The 15,866-nt window shown below is 41.5% G+C and overlaps 1 protein-coding gene across 2 annotated transcripts in view; it reads left to right on the top strand.

The window, feature by feature from the left end:
- The window catches only part of CD109 (CD109 molecule), a 444,636-nt gene extending 435,551 nt beyond the window's left edge, over positions 1-9,085 (top strand). For both annotated transcript variants that reach the window (XM_077289898.1, XM_077289899.1), the window contains one exon: positions 6,724-9,085. In XM_077289898.1, the coding sequence (XP_077146013.1) occupies positions 6,724-6,890 (167 nt within the window). In that variant the 3' untranslated portion in view covers positions 6,891-9,085. The remainder of the gene's footprint in view (positions 1-6,723) is intronic.
- Positions 9,086-15,866: the final 6,781 nt, after the last annotated feature.

Genomic DNA, 15,866 nt, shown 5'->3' with positions numbered 1-15,866 from the left:
TATAGGATTTTCTAACCTTAATTCTACCTATCCAAGATAAATATGGAAGGTCATAATTTTTCAGATCTGTTTGTAATTTTCCTAAAAGGTGGGAGTAATTATGCTTATAAAGAGAAGAGGGATCTGCAGTTAGGAAAATTCCGAGGTACTTCAGTTTCTCTGAAGGCCAATTAAAAGGAGTGCTGTTTTTAAGTGCTAGAATATCTGATTTTTTAGCCGATACGTTTAGAGCGTCCGACTTGAACATATTTATTTTGAAATTAGAAATTTCACCAAAATCATTAAAAATGGTCATTAGTCTGATGAAAGCTGTTTTGGGGTTTGTGGTCAAGAGGAAGAAGTCGTCGGCGAAGGCAGCCACTTTAATTTCCAACCGGCCAACAGAGAGTCCTTTGATGTCTTTATCTTGTCTAATTTTCTCAGAGTCTCCATTACCATGATGAAAAGGGCAGGGGAGAGAGGACAGCCCTGTCTAGTTCCGTTTTATATTTCAAAAGGGTCTGAAAGAATCCCATTCACCCCGACCTTAGCAGTAGGGTCCATATAAAGGGACTTAATGGCATCTATAAATGGACGTGGGAATGCAAACTTTTGTAAGGTGCAAACCATATAATTCCAGCTAATCCTGTCAAACGCCTTTTTGGCATCCGTTGACAGAATAGTAAGTGGCGTTTTAGTTCTCTTAGCGTAAGAGATGGCATGTAGAATATTGGTAGAGTAGTCTTTACCCTCACGTCTCTTCATGAAACCCACTTGGTCGGGATGGATCAATCTGCCAAAGACACCGTTAATTCTTGTGGCCAACACTTTAGCCCACAATTTAAAGTCAGTGTTAAGTAACGAAATTGGAGGATAGTTACTACAGAGGCTGTCATCTCTCCCCTCCTTAGGTATAATGTCAATGAAGGCCTCCAATGCCTGACGAGGTGGAATACACCCTTCTAGGAAAGAGTTGAATAGGTCTACTAACTGGGGGAGGAGAATATCTGAGAATTTTTATAGTATCCAACTGGGAAACCATCCGGGCCAGGTGTCTTTCCACTGGGGGTATCGTGTAAAATGTCTTTAACTTCATTTATCATGACTTTAGCGAGGAGAGCCTCACAGTCTCTAGAGGAGATATTCGGGAGAGAGAGAGGGGCTAAGAAATTTTGGATCTTGTTAGCTGCTTTTAAGCAGTCTTTCATGTCCTCAGAGGGAACTAAATTATATAGGGATTTGTAGTATTGGCGAAAAGTCTCAGCAATCTCACTGGATCCCACAACCCTTTTGTTCGTTTTCGTGATGATGCGTTTTATGATTTTTTTCTCTTTTCGCTTTTTAAGCCTTTGTGTAGTGATTTTGCTACTTTTATTTCCATGCAGGTAGAAACGATGCCTACAGTACATGAATAGTTTTGCCAATCTCACATTTAACAAATCTTTAAGTTTATTACGAAGGGAAGTGAGGTCCAGATAAGACTCATTTGACCTAGTATTTTTGTGGATACGCTCTGTTGTATTAATTTGGTGGACGGCTTTATGCGCCTCCCAAATGGGAAAAAATTACGCCAAGGGTCTATTAGGTGTAAAGCATTTAGTTTATTTAAGAATTTTTGTCTCAACTTCTGAAATATGGGGGAAGATCCACTAGAGGCATCAATATTGGGTTGAAGTGTCATATTGAAATCTCCTCCCACAATCAGCACACCCTCTTTGAAGAGGTGGAGTGTATCCAACATATTGATAAGCCATTGAGTTTGTTTGGAATTAGGGGCATACAGGTTGGCCAAAGTTACCGTCGTATTTGCCAAATGGCCTTTCACAAAAATGTACCTACCCTCTGGGTCTGCTAAACTATCTATAAACATGAAGGGGAGACTCCTCCTGAATGCCACACTAACTCCTTAGACCCTGAAGAGGAACAGCTATTGCACCAAGTGGGAAAAGAGGAAAATGACATATTGGGGACTCTACCCACCTTGAAATGGGTTTCTTGAAAGAAAACTATTTTGCTGTTTGTTTTTTTAGTAATGAGAAGACCTGTTTACATTTTGCAGGAGAATTTAGTCCCATAACATTAAAGGAGGCCACAGTGATCGAGCCCGCACCTACCCGGCTAGTCGCCATCAATCCAGTCCTCAAAGTCTCCAGTCACATCTAGGGTCCTGAAAAAAGATTGTAAAAGGAAAAATAACCAACTATATACAGTAATATGCTTGCCCATCGCAGGGGGGGTTCAAGCACCCAAACATAGGTGAGGTAGTCCAAGTGGTGATCTTAGAAACAGTAATACACTTGGAAGAGAAGAGAAAAAGAAAAGAGGCCCAGAAGGACCAGTAGAAGAACTAAAAATGAGGTCCGAAAAGGGATCTGTCAAAGACGGAAACTTGGGAATAACAAAAATAGCCAGAAGAGCTTTCTCACTCTCAGCAGAACATCACACTCCGCCATATCTGAAAAAGAAATCTAGAAGAATTAAACATCAAAAGCAAACTTATCATGGTAGGATGTTCAGAAAAGGCGGTGCGTAAAAGCCAATTGAATTTGACACCTTACAAACTTCACCCGTCACAGGGCTTTAAGAATATTCAGGTTGGATGAATCTTCGAAGCGGACTTCTTAGGTTTCGGGGAGGCATGCTTTTTCTTGAGAGACCACTCCAGTGGTTTCGTCAGCTGGGGAAGGCTCCATCCTGTGTCGACTGGTAGCCAGGAAGGTATGTTCATAGGTGTAATCCAGCGTTTTGATAAGCCATTGAGTTTCTTTGGAATTAGGGGCATACAGGTTGGTCAAAGTTACCGTCGTATTTGCCAAATAGCCTTTCACAAAAATGTACCTACCCTCTGGGTCTGCTAAACTATCTATAAACATGAAACTATCTATAAACATGAAGGGGAGACCACTCCTGAATGCCACACTAACTCCCTTAGACGCTGAAGAGGAACAGCTATTGCACCAAGTGGGGAAAGAGGAAAATGACATATTGGGGACTCTACCCACCTTGAAATGGGTTTCTTGAAAGAAAACGATTTGTGCTGTTTGTTTTTTAGTAATGAGAAGACCTGGTTACATTTTGCAGGAGAATTTAGTCCCTTAACATTAAAGGAGGCCACAGTGATCGAGCCTGCACCTACCCGGCTAGTCGCCATCAATCCAGTCCTCAAAGTCTCCAGTCACATCTGGGGTCCTGAAAAAAGATTGGAAAAAGAAAAATAGCCAACTATATACGGTAATATGCTCGCCCATCGCGGGGGGGGGGGGGGGGGTTCAAGCACCCAAACATAGGCGAGGTAGTCCAAGTGGTGATCTTAGAAACAGTAATACATTTAGAAGAGAAGAGAAAAAGAAAAGAGGCCTAGAAGGACCAGTAGAAGAACTGAAAATGAGGTCAGAAAAGGGATCTGTCAAAGACGGAAACTTGGGAATATCAAAAATAGCCAGGAGAGCTTTCTCACTCTCAGCAGAACATCGCACTCCGCCATATCTGAAAAAGAAATCTAGAAGAATTAAACATCAAAAACAAACTTATCATGGTAGGATGTTCAGAAAAGGCGGTGCGTAAAAGCCAATTGAAGTCGATACCTTACAAACTTCACCCGTCACAGGGCTTTAAGAATATTCAGGTTGGATGAATCTTGGAAGCTGACTTCTTAGGTTTCGGGGAGGCATGCTTTTTCTTGAGAGACCACTCCAGTGGTTTCGTCAGCTGGGGAAGGCTCCATCCTGTGTCAACTGGTAGCCAGGAAGGTATGTCCATAGGTGTAATGTCCAACACCTTCCAAGCCTTGTCCAAATCAGCTGGGGAAAGAATTGTAACCTGACAGTTGCCCATGTTGATAGCAAGACCAAAAGGGTAAAGCCACTTGTAAACCATACATCACAATCTCAGTTCCGTCAGAAGGGGCTTAAGAATTTGTCTCTTTGCAAGAGTAGAGGGAGCGAGATCTTGAAAAAGTTGGATTTGGGAAGAATCATATAAAAGGTTGTCTTGTTCTTTAGCACTAGCTAATATGGCAGCTGTGTCACCAAAACTTAAGAGACCACATATGATGTCTCTAGGAGGGTCATTTTGCTTTGGCTTGGGTTTAAGGGTACGGTATACTCTTTCAATGACGATAGAGTCAGCTCTCTCTTTGCCAAGTAGATCAGTGAATATTTCTATAGAGACCTTGTCAAGGGATTCACGAGCGAAAGATTCAGGTATACCTCTCAGCCTAATATTTTTCCTCCTACTTAGATTTTCCTGGTCTTCCGCTGCCAGAAGAGCAGTTTTGTTGAGGGAGAAATTGGCCACGTAAGCAAGTTATGGCTTCCACTGCTTCAGTATTGCCAGATTCTAAAACTTCCACCCTCTGACCCATTTGTTGTAAGTCTGCACGTAAGCCAGGTATTTCATCTAGGAGTGGTTGCATGCTTTGAGCAAATAGTTGCTTCATGAAGGCTCTAGAAATTGGAGCAGAGTCTTCCAAGGTGGATTCACAGTCTGAACCATCTCTGCTAGAATCTGAGTCTTCCATAATATCTGGGGAGGCAGGTCTCTTAGAAGATTTTTTTTAAGGGGTCTGCGATGTATCAGATCTTTTTTTTAGATATTTATCCAGGTCACCATGAGATTTGTGTTTCTGTCCCTCAGCTGAGGTTTTTGCCGTATGTTTTTCATGCTTTTTATTTCTTCTAACCATATTGAAGCTTCTGATAGCGTGATATGCAGTAATCACCACTTGAACATATGAATAAAGGGTTATCAAGCCATAATAGTGTAAAGAACGATGCTATGCAAACTGAACAGTAGGTGTCGCTCTTGTTTCAGCCAGAGAGGAGACTTGATGAGACTCAGAGGAAAGAAAAAAAAACAAGTATAATGTGAAAAAGAAAAAATAAAAAAAATAAAAAAAGAAACCAAAAAGAAGCAGCAAGTAGTTCTTTGTGGTAGGGCTGTTAGCAATTTTAGCCAAAATGTCGCACTAGAGCTGTAACAGGCAGTACAATCAGCATGGCTTGCTCCACAGTGTTCAGAGGAAAAATAAAATGGCGCCGGCCTCGTGAGAACGCCAATGGGAGGGGGCCGCACTCCGTCTCCCTTCTCACCACTAACCGGGGAGTGAGGAGGGGTACTGGCCTGAAGTCCCGCCATCTATCCACCGCACCCCACTCAGATGCCAGGTCCAACCGCGTCTAGCAGAGTCCACATCTCAGGGCTACAGGAACCACCATCGCGTGACCTCGGTTCCAGCTCCCGGCCGGAAAGGTCGCTTGTTTCTGCAGCGGCTGCAGTCGCGCTATCCGAGCAGTCACAAGGACCGGTGAGTATTGCAAACAGCGTCGCTTGCAAGGAGGGAACTGCGCTTTCAGCCCGGAGAGGCCTCGTAACTGCAGCGATACACACTCCACCAGGAGCTGACTGCAATGTCCAATTTCAGCCTCCGGGATCACCACTGTGGCTGGCTTCCCTCGGGGTACAGGGAGGATACGATTCTCTGATTTTGCCATGGAAAACGGCCGTTTTCGGTCACAAATTAAGTGAAAATGCTCTGTCAGACTTTTAACAAATTTTATTTATTTTTCAGAGTCAGTTAAATCTTGTTTTTTGCCAATTTTACTTGCATATAATTGTTATAATATATATAATATTTGTGCTGATAATCACTCAGTAAATTAGTGAAGTTAGACTATAGTCTACTATGGTGCCAGGGAAATGTTTTGCATGTCACTCTATTAACTGAAAATAGTATTACAGACTCTGTGAAACCTTATGCCATGGTGCTACTATTACACTGCTGCAAGAGCTGCTGTCACTACCGGAATTACCACTTTCAGAGAGGCCACTTGGGTCTAGCAAAACCTATGACTCATTATTTTATTGTATTGCTCCTTGATTACAGTATATGGAAATAAAAAAAAAACATATGGTTACTGTATATATAAAGATACCATAGGAGCAGCCTGTACAGCTACCGAGTAATTCTAAATGTAAAAAGTTCCCGCAGCATAACAAGAAAAAAAAGCAGACAGGTTCCGTTTGTTCATAACATCTGGTGGATTCTGACCCATAAGGCCAAAGTTGAACAACTAAGACATAAACGGAAGGATCCTTATTGATTAGTGATGAGCGAATATACTTGTTACTCGAGATTTCTCGAGCACGCTCGGGTGTCCTCCGAGTATTTTTTAGCGCTCGGAGATTTAGTTTTTCTTTCCGCGTCTGAATGATTTACATCTGTTAGCCAGCTTAAGTACATGTGGGGATTGCCTAGCAACCAGGCAACCCCCACATGTACTTATGTACATGTGGGGGTCCTCCATACAGTATAACGGCCAAATATAGTCTTGGAGGGCCACATAATTTAGTGATTATTTTTTTGTTTGTTAACATTTTTTAAGCACATGAATGCAAATAAAATAGTAAATCTGCATGTTTTGTGGTTTGTTAGCCCATACATAATTACTAAATGAATAATGGTATTTCAAAGCATTATTGTTTTTCTGTCATAGACTAATATGCAATCCATTAGGCAATGATGATCATGTTGTGGAGGAGTCGATGAACTATGAAAGAATGCCCATCTCCTTGTATCAAACTCTTCAGATAACCAATTGCTAAGGGGTGAAATAATTGGTCTCCAATCATTTCCTAATGCTAGTAGTAGAGAGGATATTGGGAGTGTGCAGTGCACAAAACAGCTTTGTGTTATTGTTGAGTAGAAGTAAGCTTTACAATATTTATATTTTTGTTTTCTAACAGGGAGAAGGACTGTAAAAAGTTACAATTCAGAGGTTATGACGTCATTGTCTCCTTGTTCATTCTGTAAAGATGAATGTACTATATGTTTGGACAACCATGCTTCCCGACCATCAACTGCCCAATGTTTGTCCTTATTGTTATTTATGGTATTTGTTATATCTCTGTAAAGAGAACTTTTACAGTAATAGCAATGTCCCATTTTATACAGTCGTGTTCAATGTTTATACTATTCTTTTCAACAATTCCAAGTAACATTTCTTTCTTGTACCATACAAAAATGTGTAAATGTATATGAAGAATGAATGCTCATCACCACTCTAAAGAGTAACCATGGTTTACATACATTTTATTTCATAAATCAATAGTACACATCAAAATAAGCAACTTTGTAATAGATCTTATCAGATAAATCTACTTCTTTCTCCACCAGGACTGATCATTCGTTTTCTAAATTCTCAATTGCAGGTTAAAACCTGTATTCGGTTAGAACAGATTTATACCTGACTGAGATAGAATCTTATCAGTAGCAACTGTTATCTCCAATATTGGTAATGTAAGACTTTATCTTCACTGAATACAGATTTTACCATGAAAATTAGAATTTTGAAAATGAATTAGTCCTTATGAAGATAGAAGCAGATTTCTATGATAAAATATATTACATTGTTCGTTATTTTTGTGTGTAATCTTGATATTATGAAGCAAAAGTTAAAACAATGGTTACTCTTTTAATGAGAAAAAATTGTGCTTAGATTTCATTAGATCATCATTGTTGAATAGCAGTGATCTTTTGTATTTTAGCTGAGTATTTATTTTTGTTTTCTATATTGTTGTCTCTGTAAGAAATATTAGCAGCAGTTGAAGCAGTTATAAGTTTAGACATTATAAAGCAAATGCAATTTTGAACTAAAATCAAATATTAGCGTATGACAAACCATGAATTTAATGGGCATGTGTCAGTAGGATCAACCCTCCAATCTATGAGCATGCAGGTAGTAGAAAGTTGAAGTAAATGATACCTTGATAAGCTACAATCCGATATCTTTTTTGTATATATTCTTTATTTAGAAAATTTCAATGATATAACAGGAAAGAAAAAAGTGGTAAATAAGGGTACCGGTAAATATTTTCCAGAAATAATAATAATAACAAAACACAATCGTAATAAACCACAACGATAAACAATCCGATATCTTATTCCAGAAAAAAATCTATGTTTTTCTTCTATGTAAATGAGCTCTTACAGACTATGGGCTGGACAAAGATCTCCCTGAGAATCTGCCTCCAGACATTATTTTAAATGAAAGGGGAGATACCAGTGTTATATGTAATGGCGGCTCTCTGCTCTCCTGATCTCGCTGCAGAGCTGTGTGTGATTATAACTGACACATCTGCAGGTTCCTCTCAGCTTCAGCTTATATCTCACAGGCAGGCAGGGCTGCAATATAGCAGAGCTGTGAGTGCTGCAGCAAACGTGATTGCAAGGAGAAAAGTTCAGTTATGCTGTTCTGTGTTCATTAAATGTCTCACACTCGTAACTCCTCCTTTCATGTAAAATAAGTTCTGGATGCTTGACCATGCAGATCAGTGTCCAGCCCATAAATCTTAACAGATCATTTTCAAATTAGGAAAATGTGGTTTTGCTGGAGTAAGAATTCTTATCATAGATATCCAGGTATCATTTTTAAACAGCTTCCTATGACATGCATGCCCATACAGAAGGCTTAGGTAGGTTGATCCTACTGACAGATTTAAGTACACTGTTAGCTCTTTATTTTAGCCAGTTTTAGTCCCTTTGCGCTTCCAATGCCACATATAGCAGCATCATAAGGGCATAGTTTGGACCAGCAGAACAACAGTGCTCCCTTTTAAATTTGAGGAATTTGCACACTGTTAAATCATTCAGTCCATTTTTGGACTGGGTTAATGTTAGCCTCTAATCATAATGCTTTTAGGCCTTTTCACCTTCTAAAATGTACTACACACAAAAAGTTTTATACAATATCTTTTTATGGGTTGGCTGATTTCAAAATTAATAGTCTACATTATTTGTTACCATAAAATGTATATGTAAGTAAATATACCAAAACAAGTGAAATAATTAAGATACAATTTGGATTAAAAAAAAATGTACAAATAAGGATTAATATTTTGGAATAAAAATGGATATTTTTGTGTCTATTTTAATTCTAATTCATATTTAACTATCCCTGTTGTCATTTTCATTCCACTTTCACGGTACATGCTTTACACTGAACACGTAGAGTAGCTTTGACAGTACTATTCTAGATGACTATGAGGTTATTTCTTTTTTGTACCTCTACAGACTGTTTTTTTGCATTTACATTAAAATATTGATTTGCTGTAACTTTAGAATGTGTTTTCATTTGTTCATTAATTTCTTTGGTGGTGCTGTGACATTCACTGAATATTTCAGTTCAATGGTTTAACATTGTAGTATAGTAAGCTGCAGCCTGTATTGCAGCTAAGGAGAAAATAGTATCTTTAAAAATAACTGAACGTGCAAGTGAGTGAGCTTGCTAGTGCTTTATCTAAAGTGTGTTTTGCCTTAAGGTGGACATTTCACATGACAATGATCATAGTGTAGGACTCTGCAGTAAAATCATTTTTCTAAATCATTCTGTTAGTGATTTTTTGCTAATGACCTGCAACATGGAATGCTCAAAGTTTAGCTGCACTAAACTAATCATTATTTTTCTCCTTCTGCTGGGCTACAGTCTTGAGTGCAGGATTGTAACGAATGGAAATGGAGGCACAGATGTAGAAGCTCACATTCATATTTATTGAGGTTAGATGTGGAACCACTAGACCATTGTCTGGGGGGCTCAGAAGGGGGCGTTACTGCATGAGCCCCAAACTCCCATAGTAAGTCCCCTTGAACAGGGACAGAGTGGAATGTCTGGAGGACACGGGTGCTACCTCCAGTTAGACCTCATACTCGTGGCAGCTGTCCCAGCGGAACAGACGGACCAGCAGGGTTAGCGGATGCTGCAGAGCTGACCGGACGATACCGGGTACTTGAGTAGAAGCTGGTACCGGGAGTACTGGCGAAGTCCGGAAGAGTGACTTGCAGACTGGCGGGACTAGATGGGTCCAGCGTACACAGAGTGCGGATGCAGACCAGAATAACCGGGTAACAAGTTGCAGAGGCTCTGTGGAGACAGACAGTGTAAGCGGAGTACTTGGCAGATATTTCAGAAACAGAAACACATGTTAACAGGAACCGGAAGTTAGCAACAGTGGATACTTGTTGCTCCGGCGTCCTCCCTATGGTGGAGGAGCTAGAAATAGTAACCAGCCACACGCTATTGGTTAGAGGCAACTTTTGGAAAATGCACACTGTCTCTTTAAGAGACCGGGAGTGCGCGCGCGTGCGACCTAAGAACCCTGCCTGGGAACCTGCTGACCACACGCCAGGAAGCAGGAGAGGAAGGAGGCGCAGAAGCTGCATTCAGACAGCGTGAAGCCGACACAGAGCGAGAGTCCTGATGGAAACCCCTTGGAGGTAAGGGAAACGGACTGGGTGTAACAAGGCATCATAGGGTTTTACAGTGCTTCACTCAAGATGGTAATTAACCCCTTCATGACCCAGCCTATTTTGGCCTTAATGACCTTGCCGTTTTTTGCAATTCTGACCAGTGTCCCTTTATGAGGTAATAACTCAGGAACGCTTCAACGGATCCTAGCGATTCTGAGATTGTTTTTTCGTGACATATTGGGCTTCATGTTAGTGGTAAATTTAGGTCGATAATTTCTGAGTTTATTTGTGAAAAAAACAGAAATTTGGCAAAAATTTTGAAAATTTTGCAATTTTCACATTTTGAATTTTTATTCTGTTAAACCAGAGAGTTATGTGACACAAAATAGTTAATAAATAACATTTCCCACATGTCTACTTTACATCAGCACAATTTTGGAAACAATTTTTTTTTTTGCTAGGAAGTTATAAGGGTTAAAATTTGACCAGTGATTTCTCATTTTTACAACAAAATTTACAAAACCATTTTTTTTAGGGACCACCTCACATTTGAAGTCAGTTTGAGGGTTCTATATGGCTGAAAATACCCAAAAGTGACACCATTCTAAAAACTGCACCCCTCAAGGTGCTCAAAACCACATTCAAGAAGTTTATTAACCCTTCGGGTGTTTCACAGCAGCAGAAGCAACATGGAAGTAAAAAATGAACATTTAACTTTTTAGTCACAAAAATGAACTTCTAGCAAAATTTTTTTTATTTTCCCAAGGGTAAAAGGAGAAACTGGACCACGAACTATGTTGTCCAATTTATCCTGAGTACGCTGATACCTCATATGTGGGGGTAAACCACTGTTTGGGCGCACGGCAGGGCTCGGAAGGGAAGGAGCGCCATTTGACTATTTCAATGAAAAATTGGCTCCAATCTTTAGCGGACACCATGTCGCGTTTGGAGAGCCCCCGTGTGCCTAAACATTGGAGCTCCCCCACAAGTGACCCCATTTTGGAAACTAGACCCCCCAAGGAACTTATCTAGAAGCATAGTGAGCACTTTAAACCCCCAGGTGCTTCACAAATTGATCCGTAAAAATGAAACAGTACTTTTTTTTCACAAAAAAATTATTTTAGCCTCAATTTTTTCATTTTTACATGGGCAACATGATAAAATGGATCCTAAAATTTGTTGGACAATTTCTCCTGAGTACACCGATACCTCACATGTGGGGGTAAACCACTGTTTGGGCACATGGTAAGGCTCGGAAGGGAAGGAGCGCCATTTGACTTTTTGAATGAAAAATTATCTCCATCGCTAGCAGACACCATGTCACGTTTGGAGAGCCCCTGTGTGCCTAAACATTGGAGCGCTCCCACAAGTGACCCCATTTTGGAAACTAGACCCCCCAAGGAACTTATCTAGAAGCATAGTGAGCACTTTAAACTCTCAGGTGCTTCACAAATTGATCCGTAAAAATGAAAAAGTACTTTTTTTTCACACAAAATTTCTTTTAGCCTCAATTTTTTCATTTTCACATGGGCAACAGGATAAAATGGATCCTAAAATTTGTTGGGCAATTTCTGCTGAGTACGTTGATACCTTATATGTGGGGGTAAACCACTGTTTGGGTGCACGGCAAGGCTCGGAAGGGGAGGCGTGCCATTTGACTTTTTGAATGGAAAATTAGCTCCAATCGTTAGCGGACACCATGTCGCGTTTGGAGAGCCCCTGTGTGCCTAAACATTGAAGCTCCCCTACAAGTGACCCCATTTTGGAAACTAGACCCCCCAAGGAACTTATCTAGATGCATAGTGAGCACTTATAACCCCAAGGTGCTTCACAGAAGTTTATAACGCAGAGCCGTGAAAATAAAAAATAATTTTTCTTTCCTCAAAAATGATTTTTAGCCCAGAATTTTTTATTTTCCCAAGGGTAATAGGAGAAATTGGACCCCAAATGTTGTTGTCCAGTTTGTCCTGAGTACGATGATACCCCATATGTGGGGGTAAACCACTGTTTGGGCGCACGGCAGGGCTCGGAAGGGAAGGCATGCCATTTGGCTTTTTGAATGGAAAATTAGCTCCAATCATTAGCGGACACCATGTCACGTTTGGAGAGCCCCTGTGTGCCTAAACATTGGAGCTCCTGCACAAGTGACCCCATTTTGGAAACTAGACCTCCCAAGGAACTGTCCAGTTTCTCCTGAGTACGCTGATACCCCATATGTGGGGGTAAACCACTGCTTTGGCACACGTCGGGGTTTGGAAGGGAAGTAGTGACGTTATGAAATGCAGACTTTGATGGAATGCTCTGCGGGCGTCAGGTTGCGTTTGCAGAGCCCCTGATGTGCCTAAACAGTAGGAACTCCCCACAAGTGACTCCATTTTAGAAACTAGACCCCCAAGGGAACTTATCTAGATGTGTGGTGGGCACTTTGAACCCCCAAGTGCTTCACAGAAGTTTATAACGCAGAGCCGTGAAAATAATAAATGTGTTTCCTTTCCTCAAAAATATTTTTTTAGCCCAGAATTTTTTATTTTTGCAAGGGTAACAGGAGAAATTGGACCCCAAAAGTTGTTTTCCAGTTTCTCCTAAGTACGGTGATACCCCATATGTGGGGGTAAACCACTGTTTGGGCGCACGTCAGGGCTCGGAAGGGAAGTAGTGACATTTGAAATGCAGACTTTGATGGAATGGTCTGAGGGCGTCACGTTGCATTTGCAGAGCCCCTGATGTGCCTAAACAGTAGAAACACCCCACAAATGACCCCATTTTGGAAACTAGACCCCCGAAGGAACTTATCTAGATGTGTGGTGAGCACTTTCAACCCCCAAGTGCTTCACAGAAGTTTATAACGCAGAGCCGTGAAAATAAAAAATAATTGTTCTTTCCTCAAAAATTATGTCTTAGCAAGTAATTTTTTATTTTTGCAAGGGTAACAGGAGAAATTGGACCCCAAAGTTGTTGCTCAGTTTGTCCTGAGTACGCTGGTACCCCAAATGTGGGGGTAAACCACTGTTTGGACGCACGTCGGGGCTTGGAAGGGAGGGAGCACCATTTGACTTTTTGAATGCAAGATTGGCTGAAATCAATGGTGGCGCCATGTTGCGTATGGAGACCCCTGATGTGCCTAAACAGTGGAAACCCCTTAATTCTAACTTCAACACTAACCCCAACACACCCCTAATCCTAATCCCAACTGTAGCCATAACCCTAATCCCAACCCTAACCCCAACACACCCCTAACCACAACCCTAACCCCAACACACCCGTAACCCTAATTCCAACCCTAACCCTAATCCTAACCCTAATCCCAACCCTAACCCTAATCCCAACCCTAACCACAACTGTAACCCCAACACACCCCTAACCCTATCCGTAACCCTAACCACAAGCCTAATCTTAACCCTATTTCCAACCCTAACTCTAATTCCAACCCTAACCCTAAGGGTATGTGCCCACGTTGCGGATTCGTGTGAGATTTTTCCGCACCATTTTTGAAAAATCTGCAGGTAAAAGGCACTGCGTTTTACCTGCGGATTTACAGCAGATTTCCAGTGTTTTTTTGTGCGGATTTCACCTGCGGATTCCTATTGAGGAACAGGTGTAAAACGCTGCGGAATCCGCACAAAGAATTGACATGCTGCGGAAAATACAACGCAGCGTTTCTGCACTGAATTTTCCGCACCATGGGCACAGCGGATTTGGTTTTCCATAGGTGTACACGGTACTGTAAACCTGATGGAAAACTGCTACGAATTCGCAGCCGCCAATCCGCTGCGGATCCGCGGCCAATCCGCTGCGGATCCGCGGCCAATCCGCTGCGGATCCGCGGCGGATCCGCGGCCAATCCGCTGCAGATCCGCAACCAAATCCGCACATGCCATAACCCTAACCCTACCTGTAACCCTAACCCTACCCCTAACCCTAACCCTACCCGTAACCCTAACCCTAGTTCTAACCCTAACCCTAGTTCTAACCCTAGTGGAAAAAGAAAAAAAAAATATTTTCTTTATTTTATTATTGTCCCTACCTATGGGGGTGATAAAGGGGGGGGTTTATTTATTAATTTTTTTATTTTGATCGCTGTGATAGAACCTACCACAGCGATCAAAATGCACTTGTAATGAATCTGCCGGCCGGCAGATTCGGCGGGCGCACTGAGCATGCGCCCGCCATTTTGGAAGATGGCGGCGCCCAGCGAGGAGACGGACCGACACCGGGAGCCTCGGTAAGTATAAGGGGGGAGATCGGGGCACGAGGGGGGCGTCGGAGCACCGGGGGGTGACATAGGAGCAGGGGGGGAGCGGGCAGGAGGACGGGGGAGCGGAGCACAGGACGGAGGGGACCGGACCCCATAATGGAGGACTGGGGGGGTTATCGGTGGGGTGGGGTCACTTCAGTATTTCCAGCCATGGCCGATGATATTGCAGCATCGGCCATGGCTGGATTGTAATATTTCACAAGTTTTTTAGGTGAAATATTACAAATCGCTCTGATTGGCAGTTTCACTTTCAACAGCCAATCAGAGCGATCGTAGCCACGGGGGGGGTGAAGCCACCCCCACTGGGCTGAAGTACCACTCCCCCTGTCTCTGCAGATCGGGTAAAATAGGAGTTAACCCTTTCACCCGATCTGCAGCGACGCGATCATTCCATGACGCCACATAGGCATCATGGGTCAGATTGGCATGGGTTTTCATGACGCCTACGTGGCGTCATGGGTCGGGAAGGGGTTAAGAGTAACAAGGAGAATGCTGCTTAGGTTAGTGTTCTCACTGCACAGAATTCAGGTGGTTAACTGGATAAGGCTGGTTTCACATTTGCGTCTTTGTGCACAGCATTTCATCCACATAGACCCGTATGTGTCATGCGTACATATATTTAACATGCCAACACAGGAGGACAACAGGAGCGTTTATTAAAGGTAATAATTATACAAAGTTTATTGAAAAAATCAGTAAAATATTTTTACACACTTAAAAAACACCAAGTGCAGACACCATAAGATAACAACACTTATACTTCCTAGCAAAAGTTACCAAATCATGCCTAATCTGGCTTTTTTCATAAGGGTCTGACAATTAACCCCTTAAGCCCCGAGAGTGGTTTGCACGTTAATGACCGGGCCAATTTTTACAATTCTGACCACTGTCCTTTTATGAGGTTATAACTCTGGAACGCTTCAACGGATCTTAGCAATTCTGACACTGTTTTCTCGTGAGATATTGTACTTCATGTTATTGGTAACATTTATTCGATATAACTTGCATTTATTTGTGAAAAAAACTGAAATTTGGCGAAAATTTTGAAAATTTCGCAATTTTCCAATTTTGAATTTTTATGCTTTTAAATCACAGAGATATGTCACGCAAAATACTTAATAAGTAACATTTCTCACATGTCTACTTTACATCAGCACAATTTTGGAACCAAAATTTTTTTGTTAGGGAGTTATAAGGGTTAAAAGTTGACCAGAATTTTCTCATTTTTACAACACCATTTTTTTTTAGGGACCACATCTCATTTGAAGTCAGTTTAAGGGGTCTATATGATAGAAAATACCCAACTGTGACACCATTCTAAAAACTGCACCCCTCACGTTGCTCAAAACCACATTCAAGAAGTTTATTAACCCTTCAGGTGTTTCACAG

Source organism: Ranitomeya variabilis, chromosome 2 (assembly GCF_051348905.1).
Source record: "Ranitomeya variabilis isolate aRanVar5 chromosome 2, aRanVar5.hap1, whole genome shotgun sequence".
NCBI lineage: Eukaryota > Metazoa > Chordata > Amphibia > Anura > Dendrobatidae > Ranitomeya > Ranitomeya variabilis.
The sequence above is the reverse complement of the archived record's forward strand: the minus strand, read 5'-3'. Positions and strand labels throughout refer to the sequence as shown.